Genomic DNA, 22,150 nt, shown 5'->3' with positions numbered 1-22,150 from the left:
ATTGTTATAACTATCCTAGTGGGTAACTGTTAAATCTAAAAAATGTTTGCCAGATGTGGGTATAGAAGTTTCTGAATACATCCCTTAAATTTCGTCTTTGCTTTTTCATAACAAGTGATTCATAGCCAAGATCAGTTATGAATAAGAACAGATCAAAGAGATTATAAGTGGAAAATAATTGTAAAGAAAGATGTCCCTTTCTTCCTTTGTATTTTTCTGCTACCATGAGAAGGCTTAGTTTTGAGATTTTATAGTTGTCACAATTTAGACTATAATTATCTCATCACCTTTTAAAAAAAATCTCATCACTTTTTGAAGAGAAATTTAATCATTTTAAAAACCATTAGGAAACTGTTCTTTTTTTCTGTAATTGTAAATGTGTTACCTTTTTGAAGAACTGATTGATCATCTACTGAATTTTTCTTTTAGTGGAGAATTTTAAAGTACATGTTCTGTGTACTAGTGATTATTTAACAAAATGAAAGACAGGGTTTAAAGTACCATGGTTATCTAACAAGAATAATGATGATAATATATTAGCAACATGGTAAAATTGATTGCTTAGACACAAAAATTCAATTAAGCATTTTAAGATTTTCCTTAGCTGTACAGATTTTATTAGGTTTGAAAACATCTATTTTGATTTTTAAAAGAAATCCAGACTAAATGCATATTAAATTTATACTCAGTAGTCTATGTTTACTCTTTTTCATTTTTACAAATCTTCCAAAAGAACAAGTAATAATAGTGTACCAAAATCAAGAGTAAGCTATTATTTTGTGGTACAGTATACATTGTATTACTTTTGAAATCTTAAGTTGTCATATAGTATATGGTAAAATGTTGTAAAATATAATCACAAATGAGCTGCCTCTTATATATCCTTAAAAATACAAAACTTAAATTCTCTCCTTACATATAATCTCTCCATATCTATCTATTTATCTATCTACCATCATATAAAAGGAAATTCTGTTTTGTTACATGTAGTTTCAAATGAAAAACTATCAGTTTCATAGAAAACTATGTACTTTACTAAAGAAAAGTATTTGAGAAAAGCGTGTGTAACAATAGATTAATATATATGATAGACTCTCCCTGAGTTATAGAAGCTTAACTTAATGAATAACCTTTAGTGCATAATCTCTCAGTCTCTATATACCAACCACCTTGTCTCTGACTTGTGATGCCATTTATTTTGACCCAAGACCTTCCCTCCCCCACCTTATTACTTTTTATATGATACTACATACTTTTAGTATGTAGTATTTACATTATTTACCATCAAGGGAGGTATACAGGTATGATACTTACCAAATTATGTCTCATGATTTACAGTTGATCAGTAGGTATTCTCTCAATGATGTACAATTTAATTGATTCCAGAGATTCACTGAGCACCTGCTATATTTACCTAATATAGAATGTATTGTGGATACAGTGATAATGAAGACAAAGGCTCCTCTCCTGAAAGAAGACGGTTTTTTATTCACTTTCTCTTTTCCTACTCTTGGTCAGTTTTCCAACTCTTGATCAACTGCTTCAAGAACATCTTCTAACATTTCTTTTTTTGTATTCTTTTTTTCTTCCAGTTTTATTGAGATATAATTGAATATAACACTGTATAAGTTTAAGATGTACAACATAATGATTAAACTTACATACATCATGAAATGATTATCACAATAAGTTTAGTAAACATCCATCATTTCATATAGATATAAAATTAAAGAAATAGAAAAAAATTGTGATAAGAACTCTTAGGATTTACTCTCTTAGCAACTTTCATATGTAACACATGGCAGTGTTAATTATATTTATCATGTTGTTACATCCCTAGTACTTATTTGTAACTGGAAATTGGTACCTTTTGACCACCAGCATCCAATTCCCCCTCCCCCTACCCACTTCCTCCGGTAATCACAAATCTGATCTCTTTTTCTATGAGTTTGTTTGTTTTTGAAGTGTAATTGACCTACAATACTATGTTAGTTCCTGTTACACAACATGGTGACTTGGTATTTTTATACATTTCAAAATGACCGCCACAATAAGTCATTACCATATGTCACCATATAAAGATATTACAAAGTTATTGACTATATTCCCCACACTGTACATTTCATACCCATAACTCATTTATTTTGGAACTGGAAGTTTGTACCTCTGAGCCAAAATGAAAAGCAAAACTGCTAGGTTGGGGTTATGTAATGTTCGTGGTATATCTTTATGAAGGAAAATAAGAAAAACACAAATTTTAAGATTCAGACATAAAAGGATCAGAACCATTTACCTACAGAACTTTTTGATAATACTTACAAGTACCTTTTAGTACTTCTTCAGTAACTTTCACTTATCTTTTCCTTTAGTAAACCTGCTTTTCTTTGAGTACTATTAATTCTACAGAAAAAAAATTAAAATGTATTCCACTTTGTTTAATTGTTAGTTCCAACAGTGTTGTTATATACTATTTTTCATTTCAGAGGCACAGTTTTAGCCTGTAAAACAGGTTAAATAATAGGCTTGTGTAGGCTACCCTGGACATAGAAAAATAATTTATACTATTATTTCTGGAGTAAAATGTTTCAAGGTCCCCAAAATTAGCTTTAAGACTTTAGAACTGGGCTTCCCTGGTGGCGCAGTGGTTGAGGGTCCGCCTGCCGATGCAGGGGACACGGGTTCGTGCCCCGGTCTGGGAGGATCCCGCGTGCCGCGGAGCGGCTGGGCCCGTGAGCCATGGCCGCTGAGCCTGCGCGTCCGGAGCTTGTGCTCCTCAAGGGGAGAGGCCACAACAGTGAGAGGCCCGCGTACAGCAAAAAAAAAAAAAAAAAAAAACAACTTTAGAACTAAGTCAATTTACAAAGGCAAGTCAGCTATCTTGTATAATTGGTCTGAAAGGAAAATTTAATTGCTAAGTTTTAGAACAAAGTATTATTTATATGTTCAGGTACATGAATTCACTATATATTTTCTTTTAAAATATTTTACTTAGAAATATTCTGTGTTTGTGTATGTATGCTTGTATGCATGTGCACATGTGTTACGACAGACATCCATGAGCACACCAATCAGATTTAACAAATGTTAATATTGTTCCATTTTTGTTTTGGAGCTTTTATTGTTGTTATTTTCAAAGGTTCCCTGTGCCAAGATCATGTTGCTTTAATTACCATAGTTTTATAACAGATATTGAAGTTCTCCCCTCCTTCCTCAAAATCCTCTTGTTTTTTTTCTGACCCTTTACTTTCCTATATTAATCTTGCAATCTTAATGTCAGTTTTCATAAAAAATATGATAGGATTTTAATTAACTGTTTTATTAAAATGGCATTGATAGGTTAACAGGTGATTTATATGATTCCTGAGTGTTTCTCCATGCACTGAATGAACACCTGTTCTCATATGGGGTGAAGTCAAGAATCTAGGTTGCGCTTTAGTGAGAGGGACCATCCAGGTAGGACTGTGCCCCAGAGAAGAGAAACCCTGCTGGATAGGCCAGGTGAAGAAATCAGGCCAAATGAATAGAGTGCCCTTTTTTCCCCTCTAATGGTATAGTTGTAATTCTTAAGATCCTATGTTATTTAAAATTGTGTTTTTAAATGTTTACATATGAAAAAATTGATTAGCAACCAGAGTTTCAAACTCACTGCTTCACAATTTTTCCTACAGAAATTAAACTGCTAAGGGTTTTGATCAAACTTGACAAACCTAATTGCATCATCTTTTTCTTTTTAACCACACACTCCACAGCCACTGTCTTCTCTGTCCCTTTGGCCTTGACCTTATATTTTTGCCTAGAGCAGCACAATGCAAAAGCATCAATAGTTCTTAACGAAAACACACAAAACCATGAGTAAAATAACATTCTAATAAAGCAACTATGTGTTCCTATGCTATAGTCATAAGCTTTTATTTTCTAAATTGCTCTAGTTTGCAATACCTCCTGCTATATAATCAACGGGGTCTATTTAAAGTAACTTATATTAACTAATTAATTAAGTACATCATATCCAATTCACTTTGTGAGAACTTTACTAGTTTAGTCTGCCAGCAGTGTTTAGATAAAAATTCAGTCAGGAAATTGTCAATATCAGGTAAGTGCTGTAGATAGCTGTAAGTGTGTATCCCAGAGGGTGAAGCATAAGGGAACCTGGGCTACATACCCAGAACTTTAATACCACTAAGCCAAATGGAATCCCTGATCAAAAAGAAGTGGAATAATGGTCAAGGTCTCAGAGTCTCAGGAGTAGGTGAAATAATCAAGGAATTCAGTTACTAAAGATTTATGTGCAAGGTAGTGTCTTTTTCACAAGAAGTAGGACCAGAGCCCAACTACAGTTACCTCAAAAACTAGAACTGAACTGGACCAACAATATGCCATATTTATTGCTGTTCCACAAAGCTATTGGCTTCAGTCTCTCTATATTCTCCCTAATGGTGAACAAAATTAGTCCCAGAACCCATGAGCAGAGTTGAGCCTTCCTGTAACTTGTGAGTTATATAACTCCAGTTATGGTAATTTCAAGAACAAGTGCAGAAAAAAATGAAGTTTCATTGTAGTGAATATGGAGCGTCAGATTCTATGGATTCCATGCTTTATAAGAGAATGTTTATTCGATCTTCATTTTAACCTTGTGAGTCTCCTCAGTTTATCCAAGTTAAATCTCAGCTGATAGATTTTTCGTTCACTTCACTAACCCTCTAAGTGTTCATCTCCAATTATTAAACTCTGATCAGATGTTAAGTACTGTGAATAAAACAAAATATAAAAAAATACTTTCTGCTTAGTGAAGTAACTAGTATAAATAGATCCCTGTGTCAAGCCATACTTAAGCTTAAGATGTATTATTAACAGTCACTTTGGAAGACAGTTTGGCGTTTTCTTACAAAGCTAAATATATTCTTACCATAGGATCCAACAATACCGAAATGTAGAAGTCAAACCATTACAGTTTTAGAACATATAATAGAAGTAAGACATAAAGAATACTAACCATTAAGTATATGATTGACCAAATTAACTACATTAAAATTAAAAACGTAATTGAATGAAAAGATAGGACACAGTGTAGGAAAAGATGTTTGCAATGACATACAGCTGATGTAAGTAAGGAACTCCTACAAATTAAATATACAATGTACTTGAACATTTTACAAAAGAAGAAATCCAAATGCTTGATAAACATATATGTCAAAAGATGTTCAATCTGATTAATAATCAGGAAAATATAAGTTATATCCACCATGATTAGCACAAATTTAAAAGTCTGAAAATACCAAATATTGGTGAAGATGTGGTACAACTGGAATTATTATACACTACAGGTGAGAATGCAAATTGGTGCCACCACTTTGAAAAGCTGTTTGGTATTATCTAGCAAAGTTGAAATTTTATCTAACTATGACCCAAGAATTTATTTTCTACAAATATCCCAGAGCAGTGGTTCTCAAATTGTGGTCCATAGTCCCTGGGATTCCCAAAGCACTTTCAGATTAAAACTACTTTCATAGTAATACTAAGACTTAATTTGTCTTTTTTTTTTTTTTAAACTGTGTTGTTTACTCTGCGCAAAAACAGTGATGAGTATGTACTGGCACTTTAGCATGAATCAAGGCAACCATACTAATAGTCATTGTATTTGTCACCATCATGCCAGTTTCACTTAAGAATGTCTTTGATGAAGCAAAATAATTACTAATTTTATTAAATCATGACCCTTAAGTACATGTCTTTTATCAAATCATCTGTATCACAAAATGGGAAGTATGTAAAGCACGTTTTGCTCCATATCTCAGATGAACTAGCTGCTTTTTTCCCTGGAACACAATTTTTATTTAAAAGAACAAATGAGAAACTATGGGTTGTTGGCAGAAATTCATTTGAAAAATGAACAAATGAGCTTATTGTTCAAGGAAAACAACCAACGTTATTTATTACCAATGATAAAATTTGAGCTTTTGAGCAAAAATTCAAATTTAGGATAAGTTCCAGATGTCAGTGTGAGCTTGACAGCTTCCTAATGCTTAAAGACTTTTCCAATGAGATTGGTGATATTGATGAAACAGGATACAAAGAGATCACTGATAATGGATTCAGAATCCACATTTCAACTAACCTTTAAGAAATTACTAGTTGTCATGTTTTCTTGTAGAATCAAAAAAATCTATCATTATCTGAAAGGGCTAACAAAAATACTCTTCCCCTTTCTAACTATACATTAGTGTGAGGCCAGATTTTCATCATATACTTCAACCAAAACGAAATACCACAGTAGACTGAATAATGAAGGAGATATGAGAATCCAGCTATATTCTAGTAAGCCAGACATTAAAGAGATTAGCAAAAATATAATTAAACAATGCTATTACTCTCACTGACATTCTTTTGTTTGGGAAGATTTTTTAAATTAAAATGGTTATTTATGTTAGCATGTATTGGGTTTATTATTACTTAAAATGAATTAATAACTATTTTTAAAGTTTCTCAGTTTTAATTTTTATTATGATAAATATCACCACATACAACCTCATAAACAAAAGATCTTTGGGGTCTTCAATATTTTTAAGAATGTAAAGGACACCAAAAGTTTAAGAAGCTGTTTTAGAGATACTCTTACATATATGACCAGGAATTATGTTTACGAATGCTCATAGCAACATCATCCATAGTAGCACCCCATATCAGGAACCACAGCAAATCCTTCATCATAGAATGGATAATTAAATGGTGTAATTATAAAGGAAATCTATATAGCAGTGAAAATGAATGATGTATATAGCTAGACGGCTCAGTAGAGACGATGCTTTCTAAAAAATTGTTGAATAGAAGAAGCAAGTTTTAAAAGAATATATACAGTGTGATTCCACTTTTATAGATTTCAAAACCAGGCAGAGTTAACATATATTGTTTAGCGATGCATAGGGAATGATAACCACAGAAGTCAAGATAGTAGTTCTCTCTCAGGGAAGGAAGAAGAATATAACTGTTAAGGTGAATACAGGAGACAAGCTTTTATTATTCTGAAAATGTTGTATTTCTTAAATTTGGTAGAGATAACATGGATGTTTGCTTTATAATTATTTTTTAAAATGTAAATATATGTTTTATTTCTCTCTTAAGTATGTATGATATAAAATATCATATATTATGAACATAAGAGAATAAATTAACCTCAGAAAAACAAAACAAGAAAATATAATTAAGAATTATGACGAGGGAGTTAATCTGACCGGTGACCAGTTTCACTTGTGTTGTATGCATTGCCTTCTATGAAACCCAAATAGAGTCACATAGAGTCAATAAACCATCAAACTTCTACATTATTTTTAAACAAAGCTGAAGTTTATCTTGAAGCAGTTTTTGTTAGAATGATTCATAAGATCTCTATTTCTTGAGTTATTGTTCAAAATGATTTTATACTGTTTGGCTGGATGCAAGATTTTTCCTAGGCACTGCTCTATTGTGTGCTGGTGTTAAATGTCACCATGGAGAAATCTGAAGTTAATCTGATCGTTTTACTATTACAGGTAATTTGTTCTTTTGCCCTGATTGCCCAAAATATATTTTATTTTTGATGTCCAGTAAGTTTACTAGGATGTGACTCAGTGTGGATTCACCTGTGTCAGTTTTTCCTAGTAGAATAGTTCACATTTGATGAGATTTTAGCCGTTTTTGTTTCTTGAAATTTTTCTTGTACTTTTAAGTCACTTTTCTTTCTGTTTATTATTTTGATTCTTCTCTTTGGGGACAACAGTGATATATATATATATTGGATTCCTTTACTTTGATCCTTTTAAACTCTTTGTACAATTTTATTTTGTTTGCTCTTTTTACTTCTATGAGGAATGTTTTCAGCAGTTGCCTTTTTTTTGCTAACACATCATGGCCTTTTTCCTGTGATGGTTTTATCCCACCCCGCCCCCCACACATTTATTTCCTCTGACAGTTCATGCTTTTATCTCTCGTCTTGCCATATCTTCTCTGATTGCTTGTATCTCTGAGTTAAATTCTTGTTTTTATGAAATGATGGCTTCTTTAAGTTTGAGTTCACATGTCCAATTTTTATCTTTCCTGTAGCAACATTTTTTTCTGCCAAGTGTCCCTCATCTTCTGTTCACATTTTCCTGTTCTTTTTTAAAAAAAATATTTAATATATTCTAGACATACTTCTTGTTCCTTTTGAATCACACATCTTTGAATGAGTTTGATTTTTCTGGATGACCTACTTGTAGAAGGTTTATGTTGGGTAGGTACCAGAGCTACTTTCTCAGCAGGAATTTATTACTGATATACAGTATTGTATGATTCAAGTTCTTTAACCCTGTATTTCTTTAACAACTGCTGGCAAGGTAGAATCTCTCTTTCACCTTTCCTCACTGACAGACTGATTCCTACAAATATGGTTTTTATGACTTCCCGGTTAGCCCCATCTACTCTTCCTCTGACAATTAGAACAAGGGTGTATATTCCAACAGTTTGCACCCTTACACCAATTGCTTATAAGAAAGTATTGTTGGTTTTGTCCCTCAGATTGTTGCACTTAACTTGGGAGAACATGCTCTACTCGTTTTAGCTTAGATCACTTCTTGTTGTCCCCTCTGTGTCTTTCCACATTCCTCTGATTTTTCTTTTTTTCTTTTTTTTTTTTTTTTTTTTGTGGTACGCGGGCCTCTCACTGTTGTGGCCTCTCCCGTTGCGGAGCACAGGCTCCGGATGCACAGGCTCAGCGGCCACGGCTCACGGGCCCAGCTGCTCCGCAGTATGTGGGATCTTCCCGGACCGGGGCATGAACCCGCGTCCCCTGCATCGGCAGGCGGATTCTCAACCACTGCGCCACCAGGGAAGCCCCCTCTGATTTTTCTGTATTCAATCAGTCTCCCACATACATTATGATATGATGGGTTATGGTTTTAGAAGTTTCCTACTTTTCATTAAATGTAAAGTTTGTGGGTTTTTTCTTATTTTTCATATTGCTTTCGGGTGATATCTTAGAGGAAAAGGGAAAACTTTTTACTCACAATGTAGAAATAAGAGTGTCCTTTAAACTTTTGAAATAAATCAGAAGTACTAAGATATGAGAAAGGGAATTTCTGATCTTTCATTTGTTTCCCCTGGGAGATCTAGTTGAAAATCTTCAACATATAATTTATTTCCTGGGAAATAACTTACTTTGTTTTAATAGATTTGGGGCTTCATTTTCTGAAAAATTAAGACTAATTTTGAAGTACTTTAGTTTCAGGATTACTTAGCTTTCCATAATTGGGTATGTTATCGTAATCAACTACAAACTTCTCTCTCATTGAGTTTGATTTTACCTTATTTATAAGCTAATAAGTTAGCTTATTACCTTTGCATGGATGCTAGCAAAAGACATGAGATTCCTGGATCAGAGACTTCAGCACAGCAAGCAGCATAAGCATCAGCATATTTATTTTGGTTCCTTCTGGCCCCAAATCCCATATGGGCAAAACAGTATGGCCCAGATGAATGCCACACATGTAGTGGATTTGCATCAAAACTGAGAAACACTGAGCTTGGGGACTCTAATACTTTTATAGCAAGTAGTAAGTAAACGTGCTTTGTCCAGAGGGAGATGTTACCTCATTTCCTAAAGTTGTCCTGAGGAATGGCCTGGGTTAAGAGCAGGCCTTGCCAACTTGGCATACTCAGCAAAATGTGGGGGAATCACAAGAGGCCTAAGGAAGACTTTCTCTCCCGATTTTCTCTCTTTCTCTAACCCTCCACAAATGAGAATCATTGCCTAATCTATTAATTTTATTAAAATTAAATGATTAATTTTATTAAACACATAAAACCAACCATGGAAGTATTCTCTTGTTACCACTATTCACTAACTGGGGTGGGCGCCAGGTTCACCAAACTCTTTTGTTCTTTTTTTTTTTTTTTTTTTTTTTGGTGGTACGTGGGCCTCTCACTGTTGTGGCCTCTCCCGTTGCGGAGCACAGGCTCCGGACACGCAGGCTCAGCGGCCACGGCTCACGGGCCCAGCCGCTCCTCGGCACGTGGGATCTTCCCGGACCGGGGCACGAACCCACGTCCCCTGCATCGGCAGGCGGACTCTCAACCACTGCGCCACCAGGGAAGCCCTTTTTTTTTTTTTTTTTAATTATTATTTTTTAACTAAAGATCAGAGAGTTGAGTTTATTTTCTTTCTATCTATCTATCCTTATTTCTTGGCACAACATCATTATCAGTCCCAGCAAGGATCCTTTTTGTTTCATATATGTGCATATATTTCTATATTCTCATTTTCCACTCCGATTTCTTCCCTCCCATAGATAACTCCTTTAATAAATTTGATATCTATATTTGAATTCATATGTATCCCTGCAAAATATTTCAGGTTGTTTTATATATGTCTGTGTTTATTTTTTAACTTTTTAAGTTTGAAATGTTTTCAAACTTATGGAAAAATTGGTACAGTAGAAAGATTTCCTATGTGTCCCTGAGTCAGATTTAAAAATTGTTAATATTTTGCAACATTTCTTTCTCTCTCTTTTTGTATATGTACATGTATTTTTTTCTGTACTATTTGAGAATAAGTTGTAGACATGTCCCCTATACCTATTTCAGCATCTGTTTCCTGAGAAGAAAAGATAATCTCTTACATAAGAGTATAATTATCACATTAGAAAGTTTAACATTGATACACTACTATTATCTGATATATAGTCCAATTCAAATTTCCTCAATCATCCCAGCAATATTTTTATAACCTTTTCCCCCTCCAATCCAGTTTCTGTTGCATTTGGTAATGTCTGTAAAGTCTTTAATCTGGAAAAATTCCTTGGCCTTTCTTTGTTATTTGATAAGATACATGTAATTTTTGTTTGCATGTATGATATAATGCTATAGACCTTGTTCCTTTTCTCAGTTTTTTCAGTGTTTTTAAGATCTACCTATATTTATGTGTAGACATCTATCTTGTTTGTTGCTTCCAACTTCTGCTTAGTATTCCATAATATGCATCTGCCCTGCCAAAGTTTATTTATCCATTCCCCAGTGACAAACACCTAGATTGTCTTCAACTCCTTGCTATCATAAATAATTCTGTCTTGAACATCCTCATACATGTTCCCTTTGGGAATATTTCTGGGATAGCTCTCCAAGAACAGGATTGCTGGGTCATAATGTTTCCTCTATTTAATATGACCAAATACTGCTGAATTGCTCTCTGGAACTGCTGCCTGACCACACAATAACTGTTGCGTGCTAAGATCCCAGTTTTTCTACACCACTGTCAACACTTAGTCCTAGGTAACATTCTAATTTTTGCCACTATGATGGTTTAAAGTAGACTCGTTTATTTTCTCTAATCACTAGTAAGTTTCATTTCTTTTGACAAACTCCTCACTGATAGAGTTTCCTCAGGAAGGAGCTTATCTGTAATATATGTGTGTGTGTGTGTGTGTGTGTGTGTGTGTATATATATATATATATATATATATATATATATATATATATACACACACACACACACACACACTCTCTCTCTCTCTCTCTCTCTCTCTCTCTCTCTCTCTCTCTCTTTCTCTCTTTCTCCAGCCTGGTCAGTGTATTAGAGGGATCTTTTGAAGCTGATGTCATGAACGTCAATTGCAAACTCCCATTTCACTTTGTGTCACTGTTAGTGAACTAGTTGACATTGGTCAGGTCATTTCTGGGATTTCTTATGTTTTAAATATAAGCTGCAAAAGTATACATTCTCTTAGACACCTGAAACTGAAATCCTTAAGACAGCTATCTGCATCTGACACTTAAACTATAAGGATTGTAAGTAGAAATAGAATTTAAAGTTTACTTCGTCAGATACTTGAGTTCATTAGTTTTTAAATCTTTTCCCTTATATACTTCTGGATTTTTTTAACATCTTTATTGGAGTATAAGTGCTTTACAATGGTGTGTTAGTTTATGCTGTATAACAAAGTGAATCAACTATACATATACATATATCCCCATATCTCCTCCCTATACTTCTGAAGTTTTAAAAACTATGTACCCTATTGTTTATTTTTCAGTTGATGTCCAAAATTTTTTATGTCTAACTAATTGCAAAGGATAGAATTTCTAGAGTACCACAAAAATTAGTATGTAAAAAATTAAAACCTCCTTTAAATATACCTGATTGAATCTAAATGCCATAAGCAGTTTGGTAACCATCATTATGCATTTTAAAAATACACTAACAGGGGACTTCCCTGGTGGTCCAGTGGGTAAGATTCTGTGCTCCCAATACAGGAGGCCCAGGTTCGATCCCTGGTCATGGAACTAGATTCCACATGTGGCAATGAGGATCTCGCATGCTGCAACTAAGACCCTGTGCAGCCAAATAAATAAATATATATATATATTTTAAAAGATTATTAAAAAAATACACTAACAGCTTCTTTTATAGCCAAAATTTGCATCTTTTTTCTCTCCTTTAACTCAATATGTCTGCTCTTCCTTTCCCTCCCAGAATATCAATCCTAATGTATATTTTAATGTCTTAATATACCTTTAAAATGTTTTTTTGCTTAAAAGTATTTTTAATTATATCAAATATCTCTGTAACAAAAAAATTTAAGTGGCAATTACATTTTTAAAATTTCCTGTGATCATAAAATTTTTTTTCTGAATTATATGTTCATTATATTACAATTATTAGTTAATAATTGAAGAATTAATTAGAAGAATATATACATATTATGAATTTTAATAATTAAATATAAAAATAAAGTTTTTGTTAGAAGATGTATCTTTAAATGTATATTTTCAATTACTGCCGTTACTTCATTAGTGCTAGAATGAGGCAGGATTTCAGCACCAATTCAGTTTCTTTATTTTGTTTCTATAGATGTGAATATTGAGAAAATTGGATCACATAAGTAAATAGATAAGATGAAAGGAATTTATTATAGAAATATCACTCAGTTCTTTGAGCTTCTTTTGAATTCGTTGTCAAAACGTAACCATGGTGATCTATCATCAAATTTTTTAACAACCCATCAGCTGTTAATTTTATTATATCTTCCTATAAACTTGATGAAAGCAAGAAACTACATGTTATTTAATCAATAAAGTCATTCTTTTTCTCAGTGCTGACCCTAAATGTTTCCAGTTGTCTCTTTCCTTGACACCCATTTTTTATAGCCAAAGGCAATGAACTATTGTAAAATTATGGATGACTGAAAGATAAGTATTTCTTTTATAATGTGGGAGAAATATGATTTCAAAAGAACCTTTACTTTTTTTTTAGAAAAGAGTAAGTAAGGAAGTCGGGAATCTCAAAAGTGATTTTCTGAAAGCTATCTGTGCCTCCCTACAGCTATCTTAATATTACTCAGAGATTTGTATGAGACTACTGCTAAAAGGAAATAATATTTTTTAAGCTATCAGTATCATCATTTGAAAAGAATCATAGTAGTAATCATATCATAGCATCAACCTTTGAGAGAAATGTAGAATATTAAGTTTATTGAATTATAAATTTATAGTAAGGAATTTTTAATGTAAATTTTCACAGAATATATGTCTAATTCAACAAACAGTAAATTCCACCATTATGTTCCTAGAAAAGGTTGACTTGAGTGTGTTGATATCAAACACAAGAAGACTAAGTATTGATGTTCTTGGAAGGTTATTTGGTTATTTGGAAGGGCTCTCATATGATTCTCTTCCTTTGCTTATGTTAGTCCCTATACCTGAATTATTAGTTCCTCCTCCCTCCTCCCGCCATACACGGACATATTTTATGACTTTATTATAGCTCTTTTATATTGTATTTATGAAGGCCAGTTCTTTCACCTTCCTAAACATGTCTCAAATCTAATCCCACTTCTCTATCCCGTTCCCTAGTTCAGACCAACATCATTTCTTAATTGGTTATCATCTTCTCTCTGTGCTCCCTGGCTCTATTCTCTTTCCACTCTATTGTTTCCAGCACAGAATTACTATAATGATCTGTCTAAAATACAGGTCAATTCCATATTTTCCTACTCAGAAATCTTCAGTTGCTCTTTCTGACAAATCTTCAAAGTCTGTACACTGCCAAAAGTATCGATATTTACTTTCATTTATTATCTTGTGATTATCTGTTCTCAACTATCTCTCCAAATTTTTCTCCTGCAACTATTCTTATCTGTATTATACTCATGTCACACAAATTACTTATTCCCTTGAACACATATCATGGTGCATTTATTAGAATGTCACAGTGGACACAATAAGGATTTTTTTAGTGATTTTCACCTAAACTTCTGGCTACTTATGATGAAAGGCTTAAATTTATTTATATGCAGTAGATAGATCCTTTACAGAAAAATTTTATGATTTATCATTGAGATATGTTTTTAAATCACATTGATAACACTAAGCATGGCTACAGGACACAGGAAAAAATGACAAAGAAAAGCTTTAAAAAATCAGGGAGGCCATGGTAAAGAAAAGGCTATATTCATAATCCTTAAATGTATCAGGATTTTTCAAAAGGTGTTTTGAAGACACATACACACACAAACATAAATTATATAATGTATTTAATTCTCCTTTATCCATATTAATAAGAAAAAGGACTTTTACGTTTGGCCTATAACCTAGAACTCTATGGGTCATAACTATCTTTTCATAATTCCCTTTTGGATTCAGCAAGTGAGGTAGCTTGAACTCTAGCCTGTTAGAAGTAGGTTCTACTAACAATTTCAACACTTATTAACTGTGTGATCTTTAATAGGTTAATTATCTTTAGTAAATCTCAGTTTTTCTCATCTATAAAGTTAGAATTAATATATATCCCCTCTCTGTTCAATGAGAGACTGTATCATATGAGATAACATTTGAGAGTATATGATAAATTTAAAGAGATTTAGAAATATATTGTATCATTGAATTATTCCTTAATCTCTTTAACATATTTCCTTAGAGGATCTGGTCTATCTTGATGGAAGCCATATGTTGATAAGGCCAATAAATTATCAAATAAGGAAATAAAGGATGTATTGAGGGTTTGTTTGTTTTATTTTTTCTTATTTTTTTCTTTTATGTTTCTTATGTTTCTTCCTTGTTAAAACAGTTTTGGTATGAACCATGATGGAATTGGAAATTCTTGTGGGACGAAAGGTCATGAAGCAGCAAAACTTATGGCAGCTCACATTACTGCAAATACCAATCCCTTTTCCTGGTCTGCCTGCAGTCGAGACTATATCACCAGCTTTCTAGAGTAAGTAACCTCTGGAGAGTGATGATGAATTGCTCCAGAAGTAAGCCATTGATAGAAGCCTAATATGTAGTGCTTCAAACTTTGCATAATGAGTAACTTTTATAGGGCCCAGTGTTCCCATATTTCAGGCTGTTCCCAAAATACTTTACTATATCATTGTGGCAAATTTTCTCCTGCATACTCAAACAGAACACAAACTGAACAGATTAGGAGAACTGAAGCGAGGCTGTAAAAGGGGTTGATGATGTGAGTGTTAGAAATGTTAAATAAATGGGAAGCAATATCCGAAAAAATTTAGATTTATATAATTTAATAGCACATAAGCCAAGCTTTAATTCAGTGATTACATATTTCATTTTGTTGGTAAAAATACTAAGATCTATAGGAATGCCAAAGTATCTAATAGTAACAAACAACAACAACAAAAAACCAACGCCCAGGAAATGAAAATGAGAAAATGAAAATTTGTCTTTGAAAATTTATTATAGTGACTCATCTTTTCTACAGTTTGAGAACTTCTTTGCTGGTCCTTTAACATATATTCCAAGAGTCTGGTTATTTAAGTATGAAGAATATAAATTAGCTCAGGTATAACTACGTTTAGGAAAGCATGTGTCATCCACATTGGGCTCCAGGATTAGACTTTGGAAACTGATAGACGTAGGTCTCACTTCCTAACAGTGTGACCTTGGACATATTACTTAACCTTCCTAATATTCAGTGACTTCATTTGTTAAGTGAGTTTAGGTAGTAATACACACATCATCAGGTTGTCATGTAAATAATTATGTATAACACTGTAATGTATATAAAACACTTAACAGACATTCATTAAGTGGTATAGTATTATTTTAAATAATATCGAGGTTTTAAGCACTATTGCTCTATCATTACCTTCAACTATTTTGTGCCATTTTTTTCTGAGGAGGAGAGATTAAATACTTTGTGAAAAAGTGAGTCATACATAAAGTACAGGCAAGCAACAAAAATTCTTTTTAAAAATTGTCTTTGTTCAAAGTTCACCTTAGCATGATTATAGTGTAAAATTTTAGAAATTCAGATAGGTTATGTAGGGCAACATTATTCATTAAAATTTTGGTTCATATCTGCTTATAGCCAGATTATATTCTTAAAACTTATAGTTACATATTTTTAAAAGCCCCAAACAAGAGATTTTCAATTACCTAGCACAATGCTTTATTCAGTCAAAGATCAAAAGATAAATGTTTAAAATGGGCTCTTTTGAATTAATTAATGTGATGATGAAATTGAAGGAATTGGAAATTTATTTTAGAAGGTAGCTCTTCTGAATAACTATACTATAGCCTAACAATTTTTAATGTTAGTAATAGATAAATTATAACACTGTACTTGCCTTGTGCCAAAACTGGGTAAAGGGCTATAAAGATAGACCACAGAGAATTTGTTTGACATCTTTTGGTAGTTATTAACAGAAAGCACTAGCAATATCATTTTCTGAGATGTTTTTAACGAGATCATATAACCTAAATATTAAACATTGTTGAAGATCTACTCTCCCCAGAAATCAAGCCAGTCTGGAATTTCTCCCTTGACTTGGCTCATGTTTTTATAATGGAATCTTAGTGTCTACCACCAGAAAGACAAACTGTATGCATGCTCAGTAGTCCTGTGCATTTTTGAAGGCTTTCCTCTGCTTGCTTTTTTTTTTTTTTTTTTTTTCAAGTACCATTTCTCTATGCTCTATCCTGTTTCTATTGCACAGCCCATTTTCTAGGACAATCTCTGTATACTAAGTACAAGAACCGGTTTTGATCTCTTGCCAGACCCTGCCTAGTTAAAGCTCTGTGAAGGCCGTTAAACTCCAAAAGGGAATCCCTAAATTGCTGATAAAATACAGTCAAGAAATCACCACTGGTTTTGTCAGAGATGTAAAATTATTACTAGTTGCAATAAAGTGTTCGATTGAATTAATTGAAAGAATTAATCCAAAAAGCATTATTGCCTCTTTGCATTTTCTATGTGTAAGCATGATTAGTGTTGACAGGGTTGTAATGGGTTTAATTATCCTGTATTTTATAAAAATATTTCTGTTGTGCATCCTCATGAGAATGCTCACAAAGTTAAAGCCATTAGTAAAAGATAGATGTGAAAGACAATGGGTAGAGATTTGGGGGAAAGTTGGTGCTTTTTTTTCCTTCTTTAATAGTAAACTGAACAACTCTGATTGTAATCTGACCAAACAATAAAGTTTTTTTAAACACAAGGCCCTTTAAAAAGGTCAGTTCACTGGAGCACAAAGACATAATAGTAACTTTCTTGAATTTCTTTTTTCCTCTTTATTAATGCAGTGGACTTAATTGCTTTAACAGCTATGTGTGATATTTTAAAAATATACAGTGATATTTTGATCAGGGATTGAGATTACATTTATGTTTTATAGTTGGCTCAAAAAGAGTCATAACATTTTATTTTAGTTTCTCTTCTCAAGAAAAAGAAATCCTGAAAGATGAATTGTTTAGGAACTGCAGCCCAGCCAACAGAATGCATACTTTTCTCTACTTAGTGACTGTATAGGCCAAAGATGATGGTGGATTTTAACAATGAGATTTCTATGATTTATAGAGATTCACTATTCACTATGTTCAACTGAAAACAGTTTCATGGCCTTTAAATGCCAATAGAGTAAAAAGTCTCTCGTGTCATTCTGAAAGACTAGGTGCTATTGATCAATCAGGAGATGGTGTTTACCAACTCCCAATATTTTTTTTCAGATTTCTTAAACTCGGTGATTCAATAAGTGGTTCATGAATCGCCCAGAAGCCGTCCTGATTAAATAATAAAGAACCCATTACCGTTAAAATGGACGTGTTATGCCAGCTTCTGATGTTTTCGACGACGGCTTTGCAGGTAGTGTCCTTCCTATCTGCCTGCGGGACTTATTTATTTATTTATTTATTTATTTATTTATTTAGAAACTAGAGAAGATGAACCTGGTGTTATGGCTCACACTCATTGATGTCTGTGGGCTAATTTACCAGGCAGTGGAAGGCAGCCAGAAGTAATTTAGGCCAGTTTTTCATATATTTTCCACCACTCAGTGGTAGTACAGAGTAATTTCATATAGTCTTCAAATATCCTGGGGCCTCTGTGAATCAACTCTTGCTCTATTTAAATTAAAGTCTGTTATATTGTTTGAACTGTCAGAGATCCATAGCAAAATTTCCTACAGTTCCAAATTAAATACAGACTAGCCATTTTCACAGAAAAGATGGAAGCTGAAAAAAAAGAGAAGCAACATTATCGTTGAAGATAAACTAGGAAGAAAAGTAGAGCTGCAAGAGAAGTGATATAAGATGAACAGGACAAGCAAGGTGCTTACAATTCCTCTATAGCAATTACCTTTGAAAGTTGCTATCAATAATTTATTAGAGAGAAAACAAATTTTATAGTTGGGACCTCTTTTTTATGTGGAACCCCAAAACAGCGTAGCAAAACAGATTTCTCCTTCCATTTATCTGACACATTTTGGGACTTCACTCTAACCCATAAATATCTTTGATAAGTCATAACTACATATGGAGAAAAAGAGCATAACTTAGTAAATGTTACTAGTATAGTGTTTGTATATTGGAAGCCTCAAGTTCAGTTGTATTCAAGCATCCTAGTCATATAGAGGTCAAGAAAGAAAGGTCTGTCTTAGAGTAACTCATTTTAGAAGGTAATAATATTGTTAGTTTTGTGAAGATTGATAGAGCAGTTTATGAGAATGTAGCAGGTAAGACACTTGACTTGCCATAGATGAGTTAACCTAATTCATTTGTACTTAATTTAGGTATATTAGCACAATTTTGTGGGAAAAAGTAGGAGATGGTATTATCTGTTAACTTTTTGTTGTTGTTGTTAAGAAACTGTTAAGATATGTACAGGGTTATATAGAAAGATTTATTTCTTAGATTGACCCACTGTGTTATAGACTGAAGGTCTGTCCTTTATAGTATAATTGTTTAAGTGAAAAATAAATCTAAAATTTCAATTAGGAGTATGTCTTCATGTGTTCTGGAAACAAAGCCAACAGACCATATTTTACATAAGGATTTGTAAATTTTCATTGAAGACTCAACTCTGGCTCATGTACCGATTTTTAAGGCTAATTTTTGAACTATGTAAATAAGACTTCTCTAATTAGAAGTAGAATACATAAAACATGACTTCGCTATCATACTGCAAGGATTCTAGAAATGTAAACATACTTTGATTTACTAATTTCATAATCAAGGGAAAAGCATGTTCTCAAACTAATAGACATTTTTTTGCCTTGTCTTAGAAGCATAAACAAAAGTAGAGTGTATTAATTCAATAATTACCTATAGTGCTATAGATATTAATCAGGATTGGGCTTTTAGTTGTGAAATATATGCTGCTAGGGAATTAATCAGAGTTCCACTTTTTATGTATACAGTTTTGTTCAGGACAAGTATATCTATGCTGAACAACAGTAAGTTGTAATAACATCTCATATATGGAAACTACAGTGTTCTTCATTTCATTTATTAATGAGTGAGGTTTATCTTTTCTAAGTGAAAAAATTCACATATGACACCAGGGCACAAACCAGCTATACTTAAAAGTGGCATTTTATGAGAAAATTCAAGATGATTTATATATAATATTACCACTATTAATTTGAAAATAGTAGCATAAATAACCCTAGGCTCAGTATTATGAGAACTGTATATTGATTAACTAGAACCCTAGATTAAATAAAAATTACTCAGAACTTCTTTTTGTTAAAAGGAGACAATTACAAAATATAAGAAAATAATTCATATCTAATATTTTTAAGAAAAGCATTGGTACCAGAAGACTATACAAAAATGTTTATATCAGCATAATTTGCAATTTCCAGAAATTAGAAATAACTTAAATGTTTATTAATAGAAGAATGGATAAATAACTGTGGCATAGTCTTAAATGGAATATCAGGGCTTCCCTGGTGGCGCAGTGGTTGAGAGTCCGCCTGCCAATGCAGGGTACATGGGTTCGTGCCCACTTGTGGGAAGATCCCACATGCCGCGGAGCGGCTGGGCCCATGAGCCATGGCCGCTGAGCCTGCGCGTCCGGAGCCTGTGCTCCGCAACGGGAGAGGCCACAACAGTGAGAGGCCCGCGTACCGCAAAAAAAAAAAAAAAAAAGGAATATCAAAGAACAATATAAATGAGCAGCTTACAGTTACACACATCAACATGAATGTGTCTCACATTCATAATACTGAGCAAAAGAATAAAGTCACAGAAGAAAACCTACAGTATGACTCCTTTTATATAGAATCCAAGAGCAGGCAGATGAATAATTGGGAGATAAATAATTACTGAGAAAACCAAAGAAATTATTATTTTAAAAATCAGAATATTCGCTAATTCTTGGGGAAACAAAGAGGAGTATGATTAGGGTTGAAAACTGGGAAATTTTCTAAGGAAAGAAAACAAAGAAAAGCACTCCTAGGGTTATATATACATCTCTCAGATTCATGTCCTCTACCTTCCATACCTATGTCTGTGATATTTCATAGTAATTGATGGTACAGAGGCATGAACATATCCAGAATTACTATCTTCTAAGAGTTAGTTAATAACTGTGGTCTATAGATTTAACTTACTTGAAAGTAGCAGGAAAGTGGCAGACAAGTTTTAGTAATATTATGCAAAAAAAAATATTTTCGTAACTTAACCCTCAGTTAAGAATTAAAGTATGAAAACTATCTCACCCCCCAAATACTTTAATCAAGGTTTTACTGTATGTAATGTTTATGGTTACTAGAATGAAAATATGTAGTACATTTTCTACCCAAAATGTACAAACAGTTTAAATCAACCTTGCACATATCCCACACTTGCTATCCTGGAGCCAATACTAGTAGGTAAGATGCTTGACTTCAAGCATTGATATTTTGTACAAATATAGCCAAACCCATTCTAAAGGGTCTTTGTTGATGCCATATTCCTAAATACATGTTCATTATTTAAAGATCTGTATAATTTTTCACTTATTGTATTTCATATGGTGTTTTGTTCTTCTCCAAAAATATACTGGAAGAGAGAATGAGACGTCTAGATATTTAACTTGACCACATTAATATAAAGCAATAGTTACTTCCAAAGAATTGAAACACAAATCACTTTTGGGATAGACTTTCTCAGAAGAATTTTCCCACAGGTGACCACCGTGCATGCCATTACTTCGTCATCTGGAGGCTCCTGCAATGGTCATCTGATTTGGTATATTTTATAGAACGTGAACTGTGATTTGAAGACCATTAATACCTGGGAATAAGAACTTTAAATGAAGCAATTATTCTTGCTTCCTTCTGGGTTAAGCCAATTCTCAGTTTGCTATCAGGAAAGAATATTTTTCTCAGGTTATTTTTTCCTCAGGATCCTCAGGTTATCCTAATCTTAAACTCTTTGGGGGGTCCACATGCTTCTTCCTCTAAGTTTTTAGGTTAATTTTCTGTAGTAATAAAAGTAATTATGTACAATAATTTTTAATGGATTTTGAGTTGGTGCCGCTTAGGTGAATATATCTTATACTTTCTTTGTATGCTATTGGCAAATATTTTTATCCATAGGATCCTGTAGTTAAGTACTTCAGTGCTTAAAATTTTCCCATTGATTTATATAGAACTTAGCTTGATATTTTATTTTTATTACATATTTAGCTCCTTTCAGATAGACTTTTATAGTTTTGTTGTAGATAGAGATGAAACTAATATTCTAGGAGGAAAATTAGGAAATTAAACTACTAATACAATTATCTCATAAATTCTTCTAACATTATACTTTTCACATTGACCACTTTATCACTAACCTTAATATAAATTTTGAAGTTACTAGTAGAATTACATTTGCCTAAAATTTGCATACCCATATATTTTACATAATGAAATAAAAAGAA

The 22,150-nt window shown here is 33.0% G+C and overlaps 1 protein-coding gene across 3 annotated transcripts in view; it reads left to right on the top strand.

The window, feature by feature from the left end:
* The window catches only part of ADAMTS6 (ADAM metallopeptidase with thrombospondin type 1 motif 6), a 301,915-nt gene that overhangs the window by 158,551 nt on the left and 121,214 nt on the right, over positions 1–22,150 (top strand). For 2 of the 3 annotated variants that reach the window (XM_059062283.2, XM_067031054.1), the window contains exon 10: positions 15,071–15,217. The exons of the other annotated variant lie outside the window; for it this stretch is intronic. In XM_059062283.2, the coding sequence (XP_058918266.1) occupies positions 15,071–15,217 (147 nt within the window). The remainder of the gene's footprint in view (positions 1–15,070; positions 15,218–22,150) is intronic. 3 annotated transcript variants of the gene reach the window in all.

The sequence above is a fragment of the Kogia breviceps genome, chromosome 4 (assembly GCF_026419965.1).
Source record: "Kogia breviceps isolate mKogBre1 chromosome 4, mKogBre1 haplotype 1, whole genome shotgun sequence".
In the NCBI taxonomy this organism is placed as follows: Eukaryota; Metazoa; Chordata; class Mammalia; order Artiodactyla; family Physeteridae; genus Kogia; species Kogia breviceps.
Note: the sequence above shows the minus strand (reverse complement) of the source record. Positions and strands in the feature narration are given on the sequence as shown.